This window comes from Falco naumanni, chromosome 5, assembly GCF_017639655.2.
Source record: "Falco naumanni isolate bFalNau1 chromosome 5, bFalNau1.pat, whole genome shotgun sequence".
In the NCBI taxonomy this organism is placed as follows: domain Eukaryota; kingdom Metazoa; phylum Chordata; class Aves; order Falconiformes; family Falconidae; genus Falco; species Falco naumanni.
In genome coordinates this window covers 54,015,913-54,037,372 of record NC_054058.1, presented here as the reverse complement: position 1 = coordinate 54,037,372, position 21,460 = coordinate 54,015,913, and the positions used below count along the sequence as shown (strand labels likewise).

Sequence of the window (21,460 nt, the reverse complement as noted above, 5' to 3'; positions counted from 1 at the left end):
CTTTTAAAAAACAGCAGTAGTAATGACACATAATTAGAAAAAGCAGAAATTCATCATATAAATATTGTGTATAGGTTTTTCTAGGATGTTTCCGATAGGCCAGACATGTGGTAGTTGTGGTCAGTCAGTGCTAATAAGGCAACGTATTTCTCACATGACATTTTTTCAGTGTAAAACTGCTACTAACTTCCATCACATGAAACAATTTCCTTTTTGCTTTGAACACTGTGAAATATTAAATACTTACAGGGTAAATCAATGATCTGTCATGTTTTAGTAGTAAAATAATGACAGGAATTGCTTTTCCTAGTATTATTTAAGGGGCTGTATGAGTAAAGTAAAAAACAACATCACTGTGAAACTGTTCTATTCCCCTGCCTCACTTCAGAGCCTCTGTCTACAGACTCCTCACCTTCTACCTTAATTTCAGATGAAGATTTACAGAAATAATACAGTGACTAGGAATACCTCGTGGTTCATAAAAAGGATGTGATTACAATATAAGTGCACAGACTGTGGCAAAATATTACCCATGGAAAAGTGATTGTACTTGTGACAGCCTCCTTGTTGCTATGGTATCTCTTTCCATGCCTTTGGCTAATCTGTCACCAGGAGAAATCTGCAGCTGTCTCAGCATGTTTCTCATTGCTAACTTAGAGACCCAACTGTATCTAATCTGTTATTAAAATAGCAATAAGTGGTACGTACACATTTTCCTAAAAATACATACAAGTTTCAGGGGGCAAATGAGCTGGTAATGGAAATAGGTTGACATTTTCTGGGGTCACATTAGGTTTTTGTATAAGTCAGTAATTATTTTTTTGATCTAGCATCACAATTATGTCATACTGAAGCTCTGGGTTTTTTGTAGGTCACCTAAACACTAATCTTTTGGGACACATGGACATTTAGATGAAAATATTTAGCACTGCAGCCAACATATGTTACAAGGAATCATCGGTATTCAGGGCTGTGCAATTCACTGATTTTCTGAAAAATAGCTGCTATATACTTTATTTACTTCTTTAATGTGAAGTTGGCATGCCTAGTACTACCCTGTTAAAAAGTTCCTGTTACAAGTCTACATTTGACATGAGTTTAGGCCTACAGCTTGATGATGTCCATTTGTAGGTCACAGAAATCTAGACAAGTCATAGTCCTTTCCGCAAAGGTTAATGTACTTGAAAAATACCCACAAAACACAAGTTATGGTGGAAATGATTAAAGGAAGAAGTGTTGTGGTGTGGAATGTTATAAGCAGAGCCATAGGCTGAATGGTCAGAAAACTTGTTGGGCAGGTGAAGATAATCCAAACATTCAACCCCAAGACATTTTTGGTCTCAAATTTTGTTTTGTTCTGTTCTGACTTTGAGTCCTATGGATACTGATATTAAGAACTAAAACTGAGGAATATCAAAAGAGAGAATGCGTTAACGGAAATATTCATAGGCACAGCTCTTTTGGAAGGAGTGAGCCTGTTAATGCCTTATTTGAAAGAAAATAATTTCTAAAAACAGAATAGCATTTTTTGCCTAGAAGGTTTGCAATTTTTCCTTGTATTTTTTCAGTCCCTTGCTGCAACTCCTTGTGAATACACTGAGTCTTGTCTTTAGCTATTCGGAAGGGTTACTCTATTTTTTTTTTTATTTTTTTTTTTGGTGAGTAGACACACTGTACAAATCATGAGAAATGAAATCTTTTGCAATCCCTTCATCACACTTGCAGACTGTTAGTAATATATGTTGTGGTTTATACATTTTTATGAGGGAATAGTTTTTTCTAAGGTAAGACTGCAGCTAGCATCCACTGTAAAGCATCATTTTAGCTTCTGCAGAACCTGAAAATCGACAGAATTACTTGAAAATAAAAGGAAAATATTTCTGCAATATTTTTAAAAAATGCAATTGGTTTTCAGTTAATGTGGTTAATTAACTAATCAGTGATTTTTGCAAGTATTATTTCCTTCCACATGGGATTCCTCCACTCCATCAGTACAGCCAAGAGGTTTTCTGCCTTTGTCCCAAAAGATTCAACTTGTGATGTATTTTCCTTTCTTTTCTCCCCCCCCCTCCCCCCCCCCCCCCCCCAATTTTTCCTTTGCTGGCATGTTTGAGATATTGACCTCATGTCTGAAGAATAATTTTCTGCCTCTGTGATGGAAAATAAGAATGAGTTCTGAAGGCTGTATGTAAATTACTGTTTTTCTCCACTTCTCCACAAAGTGGAAAATTCCTGACACCGAATCAAAGACATTTCCATTCATTTGCAGCTCCATTCTGCCAGTCTCTTTGCCCTTTTGCAGCTGTGCAAGAAAGGCTCTTTGAATATCTGGCAGCCCTTTTTAATTTTCCTGGAAAATCTTTTGTCAGCTTCTACTACCTCACAAGTTCCCATATAGGAAGATGATATTCAGATGCCAGCATCATATGAGTCATGCTGGCATGCTCTAAAACTAGTGTTTCTTTCTTGTCTCACCCTCCTTTCAAGTCTGTAAGGGATTCTTTGGATCATTTCTGCAGCCAGAAATGATACATTTCAGCTCAGAGAGACTGGAGTGTTCTGAAACCTCGCATTACTTACTACCTAGATAGCTGCAGGCAGAACTCATGCCTCTTTCCACGGGTATTTGGCACAGGCTTCACAAACTGTGCATCACTGCTTAGTTGCAGAGCTCATATTGAGGAAGTGGAAAAGCAGCCCCCAACTGTCCAAAAAGTATTACTTTCAATTTTCCAAAATTCCGTAGTTTTCTTGAGGTATTTCCTTACTCATTAGGAATGGTTATAGAAAACTTCAGTACCGCCCTGTTGCAGCTCTGCTTTTCTGCCTTCTAATAGGGAAGGAAGGAAATGGATAATAATCAATATCAAGCAGAGAAAGTCAGTCTTACAAAGCATTATGCACAGTCACCACTGGAAGAGTGAACGACTCTCAAACCAGTTGAAATCCTATTACTCAGATGTTATTCCCTTGCAGAGCAAAGTGAGCATGGTTGTAAACCTTACTTATTTCTCCATAAGAATAAAGAAGATAGTCCTGTCCTATCTAAGAACTGTTCAAAATGAAGAATAAAAATATATTTCAGGCAAGACTAAGTAGAAGATTGAGGACTAAATTAAAAAAGGACCAACGCAAAATTAATTTCCGTAAGAATATCCTAATTATTCATATTTTTTTTTTTTCATAGCTTGTATTTTACTTCTTCTTCCACCTTGGTGAGCACCAGGTTAATCTTAGGGAAGACACTACTGCTGTGTATGGAGAAAAGACTCCAAAGGACTTTATATGTTCTATAAAATGGATTTTGAGGTTTTTTTTCTACTGATTTATTAGCATACACAGGTGATTCCTTCTCAGACCTCACAGTCCTGGCTATCAATCATCCCCTTCCATATCTACAGTGACAAATGTCATAGAGCTCTGAAGTAGAGATTCTGAGTGAAGCTGCAAGATGGCCAGTTCACCACGACTTATTTGTGTGTTGTGGCCTGTAGAATTATATTGGCAAGACCTCTAAAACCAGAAGTGAACACGGTGAAGTGTGTCTCCAGTTTATGAAGATAGATATGATCTCAAGGAAACAATGGAATGTGTCTAACTAATGTGTACCTACAAACTCAGTAGTAATAGAAGAATTTTAACAGAGCAGCATATTTTAAGAAGTCCAAAACAGATTTGCCTATTCCTGTTCAAGAATGCCAGAAAAGATCTTACTGATGCCAGCCACAAGAACAACAGCTTGTCCCTGCATCTTGAATTCAAGCTTTGTGGCTCAGGAACATGTCCCTGCCAAAAGAAGACCAAAGGACTTTACCTCTTCTTGTGCTATTACCAATTCAGGCAAATTCACTGAAAAATCAGAGCAGCTGTTCTTACTAGTATTCCAAGATCCCTCTGTCCTGCCTCCTTGTCATCTTTTCAGAGTGACCTTGGAAAATGAGAGCATAGGGAATTTATCATCTTCAAGGCATCATTCTAATTCCAGTTAATAATTACTGTTCAACATTTTCAAAGTATGAAAAAGGAACACGAGACTTTTTTGCTACAATGGAACTTGACAAGTTTGAAGCTGATTACTTGCAAAGCCAATTTCTTTTTGGAGGGTCATTCAAGAAATTACCAGAGTCCTTTTCCTCTCTCTTGACCTTAAAGCACATCATAGGTACTCACATTCCTGAAATTTGAAGGCAATAACCTCTTCAGAGCCTTTTGGTGTTTCCTTCATTACTTGAGATTTTATAATATCAGTGTCTAATTGTGATTAGCTACTCTGATTCATTCATACACCTTGTCTTTGGTCACATACTAGTCAGAAGATAATGAGAAGATGCAGGTATGAAGACAACTGGCCAGGTTCTTTGGGAAAGACAAATTCAATTCAATACCAAAGCAGGTTCTTAGTTAAATTTCTGGAGCTCATGTATCAAGGTGATCCCCAGTACAGAGGAGTTATAGGAATTTGTCACTTTCACCTGGAAATCTCCGTAACACTCAAGCATGAAGCCATTTATAATCAGTTCAGGAATGGTGCTAGTTACGTGCATCAGTTTATTGTGATTTCAGGGCACATGCTGGGAAAAAGCATCAAAGCCATCATTTTTTTGGAATTAATACCAGTGTGTTATGCTATCTTCTTCCAAGAATGCCACAGGAACTTCTGACCATTACATGTAAAAAGTGCAAGAGGATGATGGTGAAATTTTGTCATCTACATGCAACTTCAAGCATGGGTGGTGGATATGCTCTCTGTTTTGTGTTCAAATTATTTGCTTATTAAATTGACAGTACTAGTTGCTCTTTTCCCTTCTTTTTTCTGATGACCAAGACAACTACAACTATTAGTTGGGAATCAGCAACCATAATCTTGACTACTTTTTAGTGAACCAGACTTTTGTGTATTTTTCCCTGGACAATGAGAAATCTTTTTAATTGTTCATCAATGACAGCTTTTAATTGAAAAGCCCTTGAGTCTTCCTATTCCCTGGATCTGTTAAGGCTTGAGACAGAGTGACAGGGATTTTTCTGAAATCCCCCAAATCTGCCACCTTTCTTCTGTTTCTTATTTGTATTAGACTGATGGCTTGATGGGTACTCATACTAGAGAAAATTAAAATTATATGCCCTTAAAATAATTTTTTGTTCTCTGAATGGGTACCCACTACTCTGTCAGCACCCTGGACTTTGGCTAAAATTTCCCCAAGCATGGGAAAGTCTTTTCTTCATGTGGAGATTCTAAGTGGATGAAAAGAGAGAGGAAAATGATCGAAGGGTTTCAAGTTGATGACTGATTCACTGTTTTTGAACTTCTTTTTTTCCTGCCTGGATATTGCTCTGCTGTTTTCTAACTTGTTTTTTAGTTGTCTTATATTCCCTCAGCTGACAGTATTCCTGGAGCCAAATGTGAGTGCACTACCTCAAAATGCCAGCAGTGGAAGTTGGTAAGCAAGTGGGGAAAAATCACCAGAGGGATCTCTGAAGCTTGGGACAAAGGCAGAAAACACATCAGTACTGCACTAGCAAAGCAGCAGGTACCCTCATAGAGAAGATAAAATTACAGGTAAGGAAATAATTTACATTTCTCTTTTGATCTTGTCCAAATGGATTGTTACTCTCCATTCAAAATCCCAGAACAAATAACACACCATAAACATCTGGAACAAAAAAAAAAATACATCAAATGTAATTAATTTAGGCTACCTGATTTTTTAGTGGGATAATTTGAAGTTCAATCTTTCCCTATTTCTGGAAAAATATATTAAAAGATGAAAACCTTTTATAGCTATTAGGCAATTTAAATCCTCAACCTAGTTTTAAAACAAGGCTGGGGGGTTTGTTTGTTTGGTTTTTTTATTTTTAGAATATTAAACACAGGAAACTGCTTGTTCCAGGTTTTCCTTTTCAGTCAAGGAGAACAGTAGGCTTTTCTTTAGGTAAGTGAGGTCAGGTAAAGTCAAAGACAGGAGAACAATGTTCCTATCCCTCCTTCTCCATTTACTGTCTCACAGTTTGAAGGGTAGCATGACTCCTTTTATTATGCTTCAGTTTCCTTATCTGTTAAAAGGAAGGAGGTTGGTTTTAGCTCCCACTTGATGGGTTGACTAGATTGAATCAGTGGTGTAAGAAGAAAATTACATTTATTTAACTAATTGTCTTGCAGTCTTTTATGCCGCCATGCTGCAGTCCCACTATGGAGTTGTGATCACCACAAAAACCTCAAGAGGATATATCCTTGTCTGTATTTCTACAGTTATTATCTGTTAAAGAAAGTAAAATAAGTTTTATGTATAAGTCTTCTTTTAATATAAAACTGTTGCCTGTAAATGAAAAACTGTTAAAACAATTCTACCATAAATTAAATCTCTCTGCCGAGTTACAGAAACATGGAGAAAGTTTAGGTATGTGCATTGTAGTGGCATTACCTTTTGGAAGAGAATAATAATCAAGTACATTTGAAAGACAAACAAATTAGATTTACCCTTGACATAACTCATATGTCTTCATCAGAAATACACTATAATAATTGCCCCAGTGAGTTGTATCAATTAAGTTTGTTTTGTAAACTATCAAGATCAAGGAAACATGAATACAGAGTCATACACATTTTTTTAATAGTATTTAAAAGTGTAGATATTTTATTAAAGCAACAAGTTATTGAAGTTATGAGTTTAATCTTGTAATGTATATTTCTAATGAACTGCAGCATATGATTTAATTTTAAAGCCTAAAAAACAAAAAAAAAAAAAAAAAGAATAATAATAATCTAAGAATCATTTAAAGAGATTTAGGTGATCTTTTGAGGTACTGTGCAACCCTATCTGGAAACAATCATTATTAGCAGATCCAAAAACTCTCTCAAATATCTAGATAAGGAAGTAGCTGTCTGAATTTAATTTTGTTTTCTGAAATATGTCATCTGTTATTTTATGGTATTTCCTGTAACCTACTAATCATAGAAATGATTGTATGTAGAGTTCTCTGCAGAATGCTCACACTTTTCAAACTTTAAACATTTGTTTGGGTTTAGGTTTTTTTTTGTTGTGGTTTTTTTTGTTTGTTTGGGTTTGGTTGGTTGGTTTTGTTTGTTTTTTTTTTTTCCTTTGAACATATATGGGAAGAACACACTCAGGTCTTTCATTTATGGGAAGAACACACTCAGATCTTTCATTTAGAAGGAGTCATATTCTTACTTCATCGTTCTTTTCTGTACCACAGGTTTATCCTGGGGCTTATTTTCAAAGAACTTTTCAATTGCTGTGTTATCATAGTTAAGGATTGCTGATACACATGCCAAAATGGGATTTATCTATTGGTTTCTGTTGCTTTTTGGTGAAAACTCAGTGAGTTTGTATTTGAGTATGTTTAAACCTTTTCCTTTGGGGTTACTGTTATTGCTTGTGGGTTGTTTTTGAGACCATGCTTTTTTGCTGAGAGAAGTTGCTCTGATTCTGAAATATGTTTTTTCCTGTCATTTTGTACTGTTCCTTGTAAGTTAAAGAAAATTCCATCTATCCCAGTTTTGTTTTCTGTAAATAATTCCGTAACAGTGTAGTACTTGACATGTGTTTGTTTCTTAGGCAAACGTGTAAAACTCCTCAAGTCCGAATGGAGAAGTAGAGAAAGGAGGTTTCTGCTGTGCCTGATGACAATTTTTGTTTTTTCCACACACACAAAATATTCTGGCTCCATGTTGGAGCACTAGTTGTGATGAATCCTAGTCTTGGTCGGATTCTAAGGAAGGGCCAGAACGTTCGTTGAGGAATAAAGAGTCAAACCACTCCAGAAAATGTGTTCCAGCCCTGGTTTATTACTCACAGAGCAGCAGGTGTGTACAAATACAGGTTTACACAGTATTAACAGGAATTGTTTTACCGTACTCCTCATTGTAGTTGCTTAGTTTGCTGCAGATGTCCAGGAATCATGGCTTATTTGGGCAGAGCTTCAGGAGGGTGATTGGAGAGACTCTGCATTGCACTCCTAAGCAGCCTCAGTGTGTCAGTCAGGTGCTTCTGGGAGCCTTAAAACATCTTTCTTCACTCACTTTCCTTTCAAAGGTAGAGCCAGTTATGAACTGAAGTTGCTCACTATCACGGGAAAGCAGCAGATGCTCTGGAGAAGAGCAGAGCACTTAGAAAGGAAGTATGTCTTGATACATTGTTAGGTGTTGCTTTGTAGTTGAAACCCCAGCATCCCATACTGGATTGCTTAACGTTCAGAAAAGGTTGGGAAAGGGCTATTTCCACTATATCCCTAAAATATGCTAAATGTTGTCTGTTTAATCTTAAAATCATGTTTAAGATGAAGAACTCTGACATTTTCAGGAATGTATGCTGTGCTCTAAAGTATTTTTCGTTTACCTATTTTTTTAGTCCTAACTTCAAGATTATTTGAGCAAGTGGAAAGCTCAATTTACTTGTGAAATGTTTCCAAAACCTTTTATTTTTAATTAGAATTTTTAACACTGATTGTCTAGGTCTTCACTTTAACACCAAAAATGTCCTGCTGGAATCATTAAGAGCAGTGGGAAAACAAGAAATACAGAACTATACTTCAAAAGGCATTGTTTGAAATGAGTTTTCAACACATTTGTTTCTTTCTAGTGGAAAGTCCAAACACAAGAATTATCACAAATAAAATTCTGATTAGTTACAGTGTGATGAAAGTATGAAAGAATTAAAAGCGTTAGAGTCTGGTGGTTATCAAAGACATGGGAAACTTGTGAGCCATTTAAGTGTACTGGGAAATGTTCTGTTTAATTAATAAAATCAGCTAGAGATGTTTGCTGAAGGACAGCCCTGAGGATCTAGAATTCTAAATTGCTCCATCACAGGCTTGGGAACATGTTTAGACCAACACTTTTCATACTGCAGTGCCTAAAATAAAAGGAAAAATTTAAAGTTCTTGAGTCTTGATATCAAAACTTAGGTAGAGCTGAAGTCTTATGAGTAGGAATGAAACATTTGAAAATTTGAAAAAGAGTCTATCAATATGTAACCTCTGAAGGTAAATGAATCCATATAGTTATCATCTGTTTTCCAGACTGCTCACAAATCACTCAACTTTTTCCTTCTGTCATTAGCCCAAGTCAAATAGTCTGTGATACTGAAACAAGGGCCTGTTTCCTAACTCACAGGTATCTGCTGCAGTTACTTTAGCAAGTGTTCCCTTGACATATGGTTGAATCACCTTGACATTTCTTAGACTTCTGAAATGGTTCCTTGTGCTCCCAGAAAGTTATTTAGCATAAACACGCAAATCCACGCCTCTCTACTGTGAAGTGCGTATGCATATAGGAGCCCTATTGCAAAAAGGGCCTTGACAGCTCTTTTCGTCCAGCTTCCCCACTTTAGAAAATAAATTACTGGATCCTCAAGCTGTGAGGAAATATTGAGCCTGTCCTTTGTTAATGTTTGCAAAGTACTTGTGAATATCACTGGAACAAGGTATTAGATCAGAAGCACCTTCCAAGTACAAGTTGAACTGTTTCAGTGAATAAGCATGCACAAGTGGCAATGCAAACTGTCATTCGCTTTCATAAGCCATGTATCAGTGATAGTGCATGGCAAACACACTGTATGGATTTTGAAGGTCCAGGAAATAGCATGCTTCCATCTGTTCAAAAGATTCATTTCCAACCTCGGCCTCATTTTTAGAGGGCATAAGTGGAAAAAATGCATTGGCAGATGTTTGTTTCTGGTTGTATGGGCCCTTCTGTTTCTGCATTCTAATATTCATATTAGGTTTTCACTACCAAAACAGAATTATTTATGTCATGGAAAAATATGACTGATACAGCCCCCTTCAAGACCATTCCTTATTAGGAAACGTTTGCTAAAGAATCACTTTGTTGACCATGTTTTATTACTTCTTTTTGTGATCTGTTTACATACAGTAAAAGAAAGAATATAAAAATAAGGACACAAAATGGATGGAAATGTACTGCATTCAAATAAGGGCTGTCTTGATACGAGATGTCTCCGTGTCTTGGAGGACAGTCCATAGCTAGCCATTTCTTGGGCCTCTTTCTTCAAGCATTTATTTATGGGATTCTTGTAGCATTTCCTGTATTTACCTTATCTCACGTTGGTCATTTAATATACTTGTGAGACCCTTTTTATATTTGCTAGAAATCCCCACACCATTTTTGTTTCCCACATGCCTTTAATACCTTACAGAAGAATGACAGGGGTGCCAAGATGGCTCTTCTTTGTCTCATGAAATTCCACTTGGCTCAGGGTCAGCTATTAGTTGCTTTAAAAAGAAATAAAAAATTCCTTTCTCTATCTTATATCTTATATATCTCGGGGGGGGGGGGGGGGGGGGGGGGGAATCCACCAAAAACAACCCCCCCAGAAGATAACTCGATGATTCTTGAGTATGCTCTGATGACACAGGCTATTACCACACACACAATCCTATACAGTTGATGAAACAGTTCTAATTAAAGAAAACCTAAACAACCCAGTATTAAGTTCTTTCTATTTCTTGTGTTTATTTATATGCTTTGGTGAAAACCTGGAGCAAGGGTCCATCATCTTGCTGAATCATCTGTGGAGGGTAGAAACACTGGCTTAAAAATTTGCCCCTTTCTACATTTGCATTGATACATAGTCCCAATGACATTATAACAGACTTCCCTCCAGCACTCCTTCCCTAGTAAATTCTGTTGTTTACTGTACACGATGGAAAAGAAATAGAATTGGAGTTGCAAGGGCACCTGTAGAAAGGCAAGGTGCTAACTTTCGAGTGCTTGACTTTGCAAACTCAAGAGTCTGTTTCTAATATGGATTTTGTATATAGTTTGCAATAAACATAGAAAAAATTTGAAACAGCTGCCAGTCAAAAAATAGTAATGTACAAAGTTGTGTTATGAAATGTTCTAGCACACACTTATTTCAGTATACTGCATATTGTTACTGATTTTCTTCTAATACTATTAAGTAATAATTAATTACATGCCTTACTGGCATATTTAAACTATTCTGTAGTTAGCAAATAATTAGTGATACATTTGTTTCTCTGAAGAAACAGAAGATTTGTACTATACCTATTTGTGATCCTGTGACTTTGATGCTTAGGTGCACAAAAGTAGGGAAAAGCACTTTACTATCCAGGGAATATTAACTCAGCCATTCTTTACATCCTATAGTCTTGATTTTCCTCCTCTGCTCTTCTAAGGCAGAAGGAAATCTTGAGTAGAAGTATCAGGCTGTGTTTTTATTGGGAATCTGTTCTTATGGAATGGTTGGTATTAGCTGCTGTATTTCATCAGCTGTGGGAATTTCACAAGTGAGAACATTTTTCAGCCATTGTCAACAGCACTGGAATGGAGTCTTTCTAGAAAATCTCTTGAGCTGGTGGCTTTTCTAATGCACTGCCTTTGAGGTCTTTGAATTTCTGGTCCATTCTGAGTTACCCTGGCAAAAATGTTCTACCCAAAGACTGAATCTGTTTTGAACATTTACTAAGCAGAAGAAACATGGAAAACTTCACTTGTATTTAATTATATATTGTTGTTTTAAAATAAAACAAGTGAGTTCACATACAATTAGAGCCAATTTACAGCAGCCACTCACTAATTCAAATTGAAAAGCCTGCAACTGTGGAGTAATTATACTTTAATTGCATGTTTTGTACAAGAAAGTGAAGAGAGTCTAATGCATTGTATTTATGATGCAACAACCATGTGAAAAAATATACTAGCATAAAGGGAGTCACTGTATTCCAAGAATGAGCAAATTAATTCAAATCTACATGTAGGATGCTATAGGTTTTATGTCTTTTTTTTTAATATGTATTGTTAAACAGCAACAAAGTTAATTTGTCTAATATTAATTATTAATTGAAAAATTTATTAGACTTGATGTGCACCCTTTCAATGTGTTACTGTTCTCTTAGGATTTTAAGATCTGACAAATCGTGCTATCAGTCCCCCTTTTCCTATGAAGACATTTGGCACCATACCTTGCTTCCCAGCCAGTCAAACCAAATAGCTTTTAATATATCCAAAATTAAGCATTTCTGGGAATACCATCACTAGATATTACCTAAAATTTCATTGCTTCGTTATGAAACTGCCTTTAGCATCTGAGAGGTCTATTCTCTCCCTGATGCGTATGGATATATAACTTCCATTAATGTTAATGTCTGGTCTGTGCTCACACGTAACCAGTATTACCTTCCTACATAGAGGCAAATGTAGTCCACTGTGTGTGTTACTCAGAGTAGCATTATGTGACCTGGAAGTTAACAGAAAAAAAGGAAAAGAAGAAAAATACAATAAGAATGTGGGCAGGTGGAATAATCAAACTTTTGGTAATGGAAAGCAGTTAAAAACTCCACTCATGTAATCATAAATCAGGAGTATGCAGCTTGACTTCCTATGCAGTCTGTATAAACAAAATGACCTTTGTATATGATTAGCCTTCTGTTATAGAGCAGAGATTTGAATGACTATCTGATTATTTTCTTCTTTATATCATCTGTTTATTCTATGTAACAGTATATGTTGCTTTTATACAGTTATTTTCACAATACGGTTTTAGAGCTAGGTGAGGGTAGCGGGGCTGGGGGTGTAGTAGGTAGTCCTGCAGTTTATGGTTTTGCTGAGCTTCTTTGTGACTGAAGAGAACACATTTACACTTCCAAACAGACATGTAACTGAGCAGTCATATACGTGTGAAAATACTCTTTTTGCTAGATGCAGTTTATCACCTTAGCCCGTGCATTGGCAGAGCTGGATGTAATAGAAATAACAGATCACAGAATGGTTGATGCTGGAAGGGACCTCTGGAAGGCCAAACCCTGTGCTCAAGCAGAGCCACCTAGAGGTGGTTGCCCAGGACCATATGGCTGTAGAACATCTTCAAGGATGTAGACTCCACAGCCTCCCTGGGCAACCTGTGCCACTGCTCAGTCACCCTCACAGTAAGAAAGTGTTTTCTGAGAGGGAGCCTCCTGTGTTTCAATTTGTACTCATTGCCTCTTGTCCTGTCACTGGGCACCACTTGAAAAAAAGCCTGGCTTCATCTTCTTTGCACCTTCCCTTCAGGTATTTGCACACTTTGATGAGATCATCTCTGAGCCTCCCCTTCTGCAGGCTGAACAGTCCCAGCTGTCTCAGCCTTCCCTCTTATGAAGATGCTCCAGTCCCCTATTTGCCTCTGTGGCCCTTTACTGGACTGTCTCCAGTAGCTCTATGTTTCTGTTGTGCTGGGGAGCCCAAAACTGGACACACTAACTGCAGGTGTGGCCTCACCAGTACTGAGCAGAGGTGACGGATCACCTCCTGCAGCTTGTGACAATGCTTTGTTTAGTGCAGCCCAGGCCATTAGCCGCCTTTGCAGCAAGAACACGTTGCTGGATCACGATCAACTTGGTCTCTCAAAAGTCAGCTGGCACTATCTCTTTTTAATAGCAAAGGTCTAATCTGTGGGTGTGTAGGCAGAATAGGGAATTCAGCCAAGTTCCAGTGCCTGTACCTGTCCAGTTGTACCTCTGAGGAAACTCTCCTCTTGATTCTGCTTTGGTTTTGGTCTACCCTGTTGTTTGGAAAAGTAAGAAGCTTTGACCCTGCCTCTACATGGCCTCTTTGGGAGTCTTACATCCTTTTACCTGTCTTCAGTGTGCTTTGTATCAGGTTGGTTTTGGGTTTTTTATATCTTAAATAAGGCTATTAAAATCCTGTGGATAGGATGAGATGTGTGTTTCACATTATGTAGCTCATTGACACCTGGGTCCATGAGCAGAATTCCAGCTTCTTACAATAAAGCAAAAAATAAATAACAGTAAGATGCTGTGTCAGCCTTTTGAGCTTTGGAGCAGGGCATAGAAATATGTTGCCTGACTTTGAAATTAATTCTTCATTATTTTTTCAGGCAATCTTCCACTATAGAAGAGGCCACATGAGGCTGTTTCCAACAGCAAGAACAAAACAAAATAAGAGCAGTGTAATAAATAAACCCACGTATCATAAAAATAGCAAAGCACAATTTTATTATTGCCTTCTTAAATGCAGTTCCTGGAAACAGCTTGGTGGAGAAGGCAAACTGAAGTAATGAACTCCATGAACAGAGCTTTTAATATTCTGCTTTATGGTAGTGCTTCTGCAGAGCTGACGAGAGCTGTATGCAAACAGCTTTGCTGAGGGCAAGAAAATGTTTCATCATTAAGGAGCACGACCCTTCTCTCTGTGATCAAAATGAAAAGCATATGCCCCTTGATGTCGTGAAGTGTTATTGTGACCATTCCAGTGGGTTGTTCTTCAAGAGTTGGGTTGTCATCCCCTGACACAACTTGATATTTAAATGTTACATTATCATTAATTGTATGCACTGACACAGCAGAAATATTCCTCAAAGTTATGTTTCTTTGATATGATGGATTATTATTTTTTTCTTCTAATGTTTAACATCCAAATCAGAAACGGGGAAGGTCCAATTACTGTGAAATGCTTTGTTTCCTGCTCTTTCTCGGTGGTCCTTCTGTTCCGCTCTTGTTTTGTTAGGCTGGGTGAAACTGCTCTAAGTGGATTCCTTTGTAGTTATTTTATATCTCGTGAATAACAGGATGTATTTCTCTCTTGTTTATGTATGCATGATTTTTGTCCTGTTTCTCAGCTAAATGATTATTGCTTTCTAAGATGCATTTAGCCCTTAAGAGAACATTGCCTTTTCCAACCTAAATGATTCTATGGTTCCGTGATTGTGTTTTAAGTAGCACGCAAAGAACAGAGGAGTACATCTCCAATATCAGTCGCTGTTATACTCAATGGCTAACATTTTAAAAGCATAATTGTTGCCATACAGAGGTTCTGACATTGAGAAGGATGAACAGAATACAGAAGTTTTCCTTGAAACCAATGCTTTTGACATTTGTGGGTTGGTAGTTTGTGACCTTCAGATTGTTTTATTATATTCTAAAGCATGGTCACATTTCAATTTCTCCTTCTCAAGTCCAATTCCAACAAGGCACTTAAACACACAATTTAATTTGGGGAGCAATCCCATCTAATACCACTGGGAATTATTCACTTATTTAAGAACAATGGAAAAAGCTTTGCTGCACAGAGATCTTATATTTTAGTCTCAGTTTCCAGCACTTCAGAAGCAGATTCTCTATGTACAGTTTTGATTTTCTGATTTTCTTTTTCTTTACAGGTAACCCGATAGCTAAAGACAAATCAAGTCAGTCTCAAGGCTGATAACATTAAATACAACACATATGAATTTCATTCCTCCAGGCAATACCTGAAGTGAAATTTTATACTGCTGGGGTGTATCCTTCAGAATCAATTGTTTCAATGAGAACCTGGCTTGTAATCAGCAACAGCCTTGAGATCAAAACTACTGGAAAGTTATTTTGAACTTCTGTGTCACAAAGATTTCAACTGATTGAACTGTGTACACTTGTAAAATTGCACTTGCTGAGGAATTTGCAGCTGTAATCACAAGAGCTGATATTCAAAAGGTGCAGAAAAGCAGCAATCTTTCGGATTCTCAATTCCAGACCAGTGGCTTTTCATCTTGATGAAGTCAACCTCCAAAACGTATTGGTTCCTTCTCTCTAAAATGGTCCCTGGTCCGCCATTCAGATTGCTGGTGGGACTGCACGCTGCTTTAATTAGATTTCTGTTGCAGAAATTGTCCTCTGGCATGGCGCAGTTTTAGACATTTTTATTTGTATTCTAATCTTGGAGCTCTCAAAGGTACATATTTCAACATCTTGAAGTTGCTTTTGTTATAGGAATGAAAATATATATCCATTGTTAATAATTATTGTTGACAAGTAATAGTTATCTGAATACATCAGTCATATTAGAATGCATAGTCAGGTTGACATGTTTCCCTAAGGCTAGCCAACTACTGCAGCTCTTTGGCAGTTACAAAAGTAGTGGTCAAAACTCAATTACCACTTCCATTATAAGACATTTTATACCTTTAAGATGCACATTTGCATTTAGTTTGAAAGAGATGGGTGTTCCTGATATGTATTTTACTTTCCCAACTTTTAATTCATTGAAATTCACGGTAAGCAGTCAATGACAGTATTTCATCCCTTTTTATAAAGGTAGGCAGGGATGTAAATGAGTTTTGCAATTATGAAATTGGATGGTAATCATTTGGAATTTTTGTCTTTTTATTAAAAAATAAAATCTCTTGCTTGAACCTAAGTACTGTTGGATGCTTATGTAGATGTCTGCTCAGTCTGTTTGCTATAAAGGAAAAAAGTCCTAGTGCCCTCCCTGATTTACAGTTTGTGGGTATTTTGCTTGCTTACAGTCATCCAATTCAGATATGGTCCTTGCCAAGATCATATTTATTTTTTTAATTTTTTTGTTTCAGTAGCAATTTTTGAACTTTGTGATGTGCTGTTACATGAAAAAAATCCTCAATATTTAAAGGCCTTAAGCATCTATGAGCTTTTTTCTAAGTTATTACAGAATGTATAATTTTATACTCCATTTAATGTATATTGTACCATCTGTAATATTGATACAACTGGCAATTCCTTGTAGTGACACTGCGTAAGCATGCTGACTGGAGAGGGTGAGGGAGTTGTGTATGCTTTGGTGCATTGAAATGAAAACCACACACACTTAATGGTAGTCAAAAATATATAGGGGCAAGCTTATTTAAAAGTCCTGTGTGGCTAACAGAGTCCTAGAAAAAGAAGGAAATTATTTTATCATCACAAGCCATTGACAGGCTTGGTAGTTATATATTAAGTTCCATGATGGATGAACACCTTGGAGTGCTCTGCCTGTCACAGTAGCCCCTGCTGTTCCAAACCCATTTCATTACCTCTGCTGTATTATTGCACAGGAGAGCTTAAATAAAATAAATGACTGTTGGGAATAAAATTGAGAAGTATTTTCTATCATTCTGCTGAGAAATAATAAAAAATGTTGGCAGGGAAAGATATTCTTTTCTGATTAAAATTTAATTAGGATAAACTGTATTAGCAGCAACTAGGTATCTCAGTATTTTAGGATAGGTTAATATTGTATGGATTTGTGCTAACAGGTGCAGGACAGAAGGTTAGCATCTTAAAGAGGTTGTCTGGGACAGTGCAAAGTGTAAATGTGCTGTTTTGTAAAACCTGAACATGGCCCCTCTTTGGTCAAAAATCTACATCATGCTTCTCAATATTTGTTTTCTTTGTTTCTTTGTTCTTAAACCAACACTGAAAATACTGTATTATATACAAGTGTAACACATGCATATCAATAAGTGAAAATAAATGGATTTTCAAATATACTGAATAGATTATCTGCAGTAGATTAATGTTGTTAATATTCATGGCAAGTGAATAAAATTGTAATACAAAATAGAGTTCCCTGTATGGATGTGCGCTTTAGAGACCTGTTTACCCATGGAACAAAAAAATATTTTTTTTCCCAGTGAATAAGAATCTTAAAGGTTATATTCCTCTTTTATTTCTTCAGTAGACCTGGGAATATCTCCTTCTGCTTTGAAAGCTGTTTTTCCAAGGAAACTATTACTTGGCACAAATGTTCTAGCATTGTCATGTGAAATTCTGGTGGGCATACTGTTTTCAGGCCAAACAGAATAAAAATGGGGTCTTTTCTTGACAAAATGGAAACCCTGAAAAATTCTTGTTTAGACCTTTTCAGGAGCAACAGAACATTGTAGACATTACTGAAAAGGTAATGTTTCAGGTTAAATTGTTTATACTGTTTAAAAGGGGGAAAAAAAAAAAGCAAAAAGAAAAGCCAGTTCAACTATGAACTCCACTTGTGTATCTTAAAGCAAGCTAGGAACCACAGTTAGCTGTCCATACTGCTGGTTTCAGTGCTGCCTTTGAAAATGGAGTACAGCAGATGAGATCAGCTATGGGCATTCATGTTGTAGGCCTGTGAAGATGAATCCTGCTTCAATTACTCCTTCAGTCCTTATATACTGATTCCCAGATTATCGAAATATCCAGCTTCATCTGATCACAAAGATGATCAGGCATTATGATCAGAGGGAAATCCACGTTACCCTTTCAGTTCACTAGTCATGAAGAATTCTGAACTGCAGGAGAATATGAGTTCCTATTCTGCAGCTCCATGTGGCAGCACATGGATGGGGAAAGAAAACTCACTGCTTTGTTCAAGCCTTTCAAACTGCAATGTATTGCTTCAGTTCAACAAAACATAAAGGAAATCCAGATACGAGTCTTACTGAAAAAAATAATTCCAAATCAGATCTAATAAATCTAAAATAGAGCTTAGAAACTTTCAATACTCTATCTTGATTGTATCTGGCTTATTGGTCATAAGTGAGTGCTAAGCCTTCGAAACAGCATTGCTGCAGATACCACTGTTACTACCTTTAAATATGCCTGCTATCCTGTATCTTTTAGTTCTTGGCTTCTCCAGCCCTGCTCCAGAATGTTACTGGTGTAGTGTTTCAGTACTTCGCCAAGTGAATGCAGCTCTGTTTCATGTCGAATCAATATGCTTTGAAACTGGAGACAAAACTGCAGTTTAGTTTTGCAGACAGTAGATTAGTTTTGAAACTAAAAATCTACTATAAAGCATGTTATTTTCTTAGGTTTAATAAAAGTATATTCAGGGGGGTTTTGCTCATTATAATTGTACAGCTGGCATTTATAGTTTCCAGGTAATGCAAGGTTGTCTATAATAACAAAACAAAAGATGTGATTGGCATCCTTTTCTATTGATTTACTGCCTCCTCCTCCATGCCTTGAATTTTACACATCTGTTGTTAACGAAGATATTGGCAAGGAACAGGAGCACAGTTTTGGTTTGTAAGAGAAGTGTTGCCTTAATCTCTAGTTTCTTTTTGTCTGTAGATAGCTCTGTATAAAATGTCACACATGAACAACCTGATGGCATTAAATGATTTCTCACGGTTTCAGTGGTATTAAACTGAATAATAAGAATTACCTAGTCAGTTAGTCTTTATAATGCATTTTGTACCCTGAGAAACTTTTCTGTTTATTCCTTTATAAAATGAGAAAAGATTTCCAAATTACATCTTTGTTCTTGTTTCTGTAAGAGGTTTTGCAGCTTTCTGATACCACTTTACAGTCAGTCATTGCAAATATTTTAGCAAAAATTTCATCCATGGCTGTTGCTTTGCATCTTCTGTATTCATCTGCCCTGCTTATGTGGTGATTACAAGAGGTTGTATATTAAAAGGCTGGATTTCCCACAATTTTGTTTTGACAGGTGATGACAAGTGTTTCCAACATCTCTTAATCCAAAACTAACTTAAGACCATCTGGTAGGGTGGACCACTGATGGTGGCAGCTGGAAACTGTTGTATAAGGGAATTGCTGTTCTTTCTCATCCTGTTGTTAGCAGGATGCCAGCCTAGGCAAAAACACTGTAGTATGATTTCATCACCAGACATGTAGGTTCTGGGGATGTGGGTCCTGCATGGGACCACTGGGGTACAGTCAGGATCCCAAAGCTGTGGCTGTGGTGGTGACAGCAGGTACTCAAACCTGTTCTCTAACGTGGTGGAGAGGTCTGTCTCATGTGTCTAATATTTGCTCCAAAGCCAAAGTGCAGAAATGGCAAGGTGCCTTGGTGATTCAGTGGGGTTTGGATAAGGCTTTTTTGCTCAGAAAATTCTGAATGAGCAGCTTCATTAGAGTTCACATGCCTGGCCCTATTCAGGTTAACAGTTAAAGAACCTTCCCTCTATTTTCAATCCTTCCTTGCTACGACACAGGTAATTTAGTGTGGCAATAGGGAGTGAAATCCAGGTCTTCCTTGATGATAGATTTTCTTGATTAAATATCACCAATCACATCAATATTAGCCATGACTGAAAGACTTGAAATCTATCTGTTTTTCAGTTCTGAAAAACAGCTTATTGCCCAACTAAGTTAAAGAAATAATTTGTATAATAATTATTGCTGATATGTAAGCCTAAATGTAGAAGATTTATATTATCCCTTTAAATTATGTTTATATTAATAATTGTAAAATTCTGTTTATATCGTCTACCACCACAGGGCCATTCTTTTTTTCCCCTATAACACTGAGGTAACCCAAAGACCCTGTAGTTTGGGATTTCTGGCTTTGCTTTCACTGCTTCAACTGCACAGCTGGGAAAACAACAAAATACTTACGCTGAGACGTTGTTCTTGAATCTGATGAATAGGTGGTGTTGCAAGTTTATCCCAATATCATCATATTGGTTGAATCACTTGATCTCTTTTCTCCTTATTGTCATAACAAACTTGACAAAAATGTAACTTGATTTCTGGAGCCTTATGTCTTAGTATTTAGATCTGATAACCAGAACTTGCAAAATGTATGCTAGTTGTTTTAGTTGCTAAGTCTCCATATAAAGGAGATTTTTGAATCTGTTTGTCTTTTTGTCATTAATTCTGGATGCCTTGACAATATTTGGGTGTAGAGAATATAATCCTTATTACCTATTTAGAGTTTGGACCTCTTTGTTCTTTTTACTTTTTGGTCATTTTCTCTTTTCCTGGCATCCGGTCAGTTCTTATGAATCTTCAGTAGTGATGAGAAAAGTTTTTTAATAAATAGTGTCCTGGAACTGAACACAAGCTTTGTAGTTCTTGGAGAGAAGACAGAGATGATGTGTCTATGATTTTATTTTAAAATGGTTTCCATCTTAAACTATTCTGTCTGAATAGAGGCATTTTTTTTCCTAACTATAAATGGTCTGTGTTTCAATATGCTCTCTGATCATAAAGCTGATGAAACGGTCCTCTCTGTGTGGCAGATTACCTCAGCAGAATTTACAAATGGAAGATGATGATTTTGCTAATGTCCATGGGCAGGTAGACAGAATTTGGTCCCAGATGCTCTGCCTAATGTTCATGGCAAAAGCGACTCAAAAACAATGCCTCCATATGCTGGAATTGCTGGAATTATTTCTCAGGCATATTCCCTTGTCATTCCTCATATGTAGAACTCATTAGGTTCCTAGTGGGAGAACATATGGAGAGGAGAGATGATGGAAAACATTGTAAAACAGATTGTGTATTAAAATTTATATTATAAAAGACCTCTGCACACAGGCAAACTTAGTGGAGAAAGTTCAAACTCTTTCTTCCCACTTTATAAGAAATCAACATTTATGGAGCTGTTATCTCAGTGCATTCAAAGACACTTATAGATGATGGGTTAAAGCATGGCTTTAGGGATTGTAGTGGGGATTTTGCTGCTAATTTGAGGTCAAGTCTGTATTTTCTACATTATTTTTTCCAAATATATAGTTAAACTATATATATATATATAGTTGAACTATAGCTGTGAAAGATTTTTTCAATAATAGGAATGACCAGAAGTCAAAATTCCACCCAGACAAATCTGTTGGCAGGAACAGGCTTTTGGCTGTTGGGTTTGTGGTTTCAGTGTCAATTACTTTTACGAATATCTTGGTTGTGTTTCACAAAAAATAGTGATAAAGTTTCTTTCACCCAGCTCAGCTGACTGATGGATGGG

The 21,460-nt window shown here is 36.8% G+C and overlaps 1 protein-coding gene across 2 annotated transcripts in view; it reads left to right on the top strand.

The window, feature by feature from the left end:
- TAFA2 (TAFA chemokine like family member 2) overlaps positions 1-17,260 on the top strand; it is a 192,107-nt gene extending 174,847 nt beyond the window's left edge. Inside the window, exons 5-6 of one of the 2 annotated variants that reach the window (XR_005828195.1) lie at positions 7,575-7,822; positions 15,156-17,260. Coding sequence is in view for 1 of the 2 variants with exons in the window: in XM_040596625.1 (XP_040452559.1) it covers positions 15,156-15,167 (12 nt within the window). In the remaining variant the exon portion in view is untranslated. The remainder of the gene's footprint in view (positions 1-7,574; positions 7,823-15,155) is intronic. The other variant, XM_040596625.1, reaches the window with a different exon arrangement.
- Positions 17,261-21,460: the final 4,200 nt, after the last annotated feature.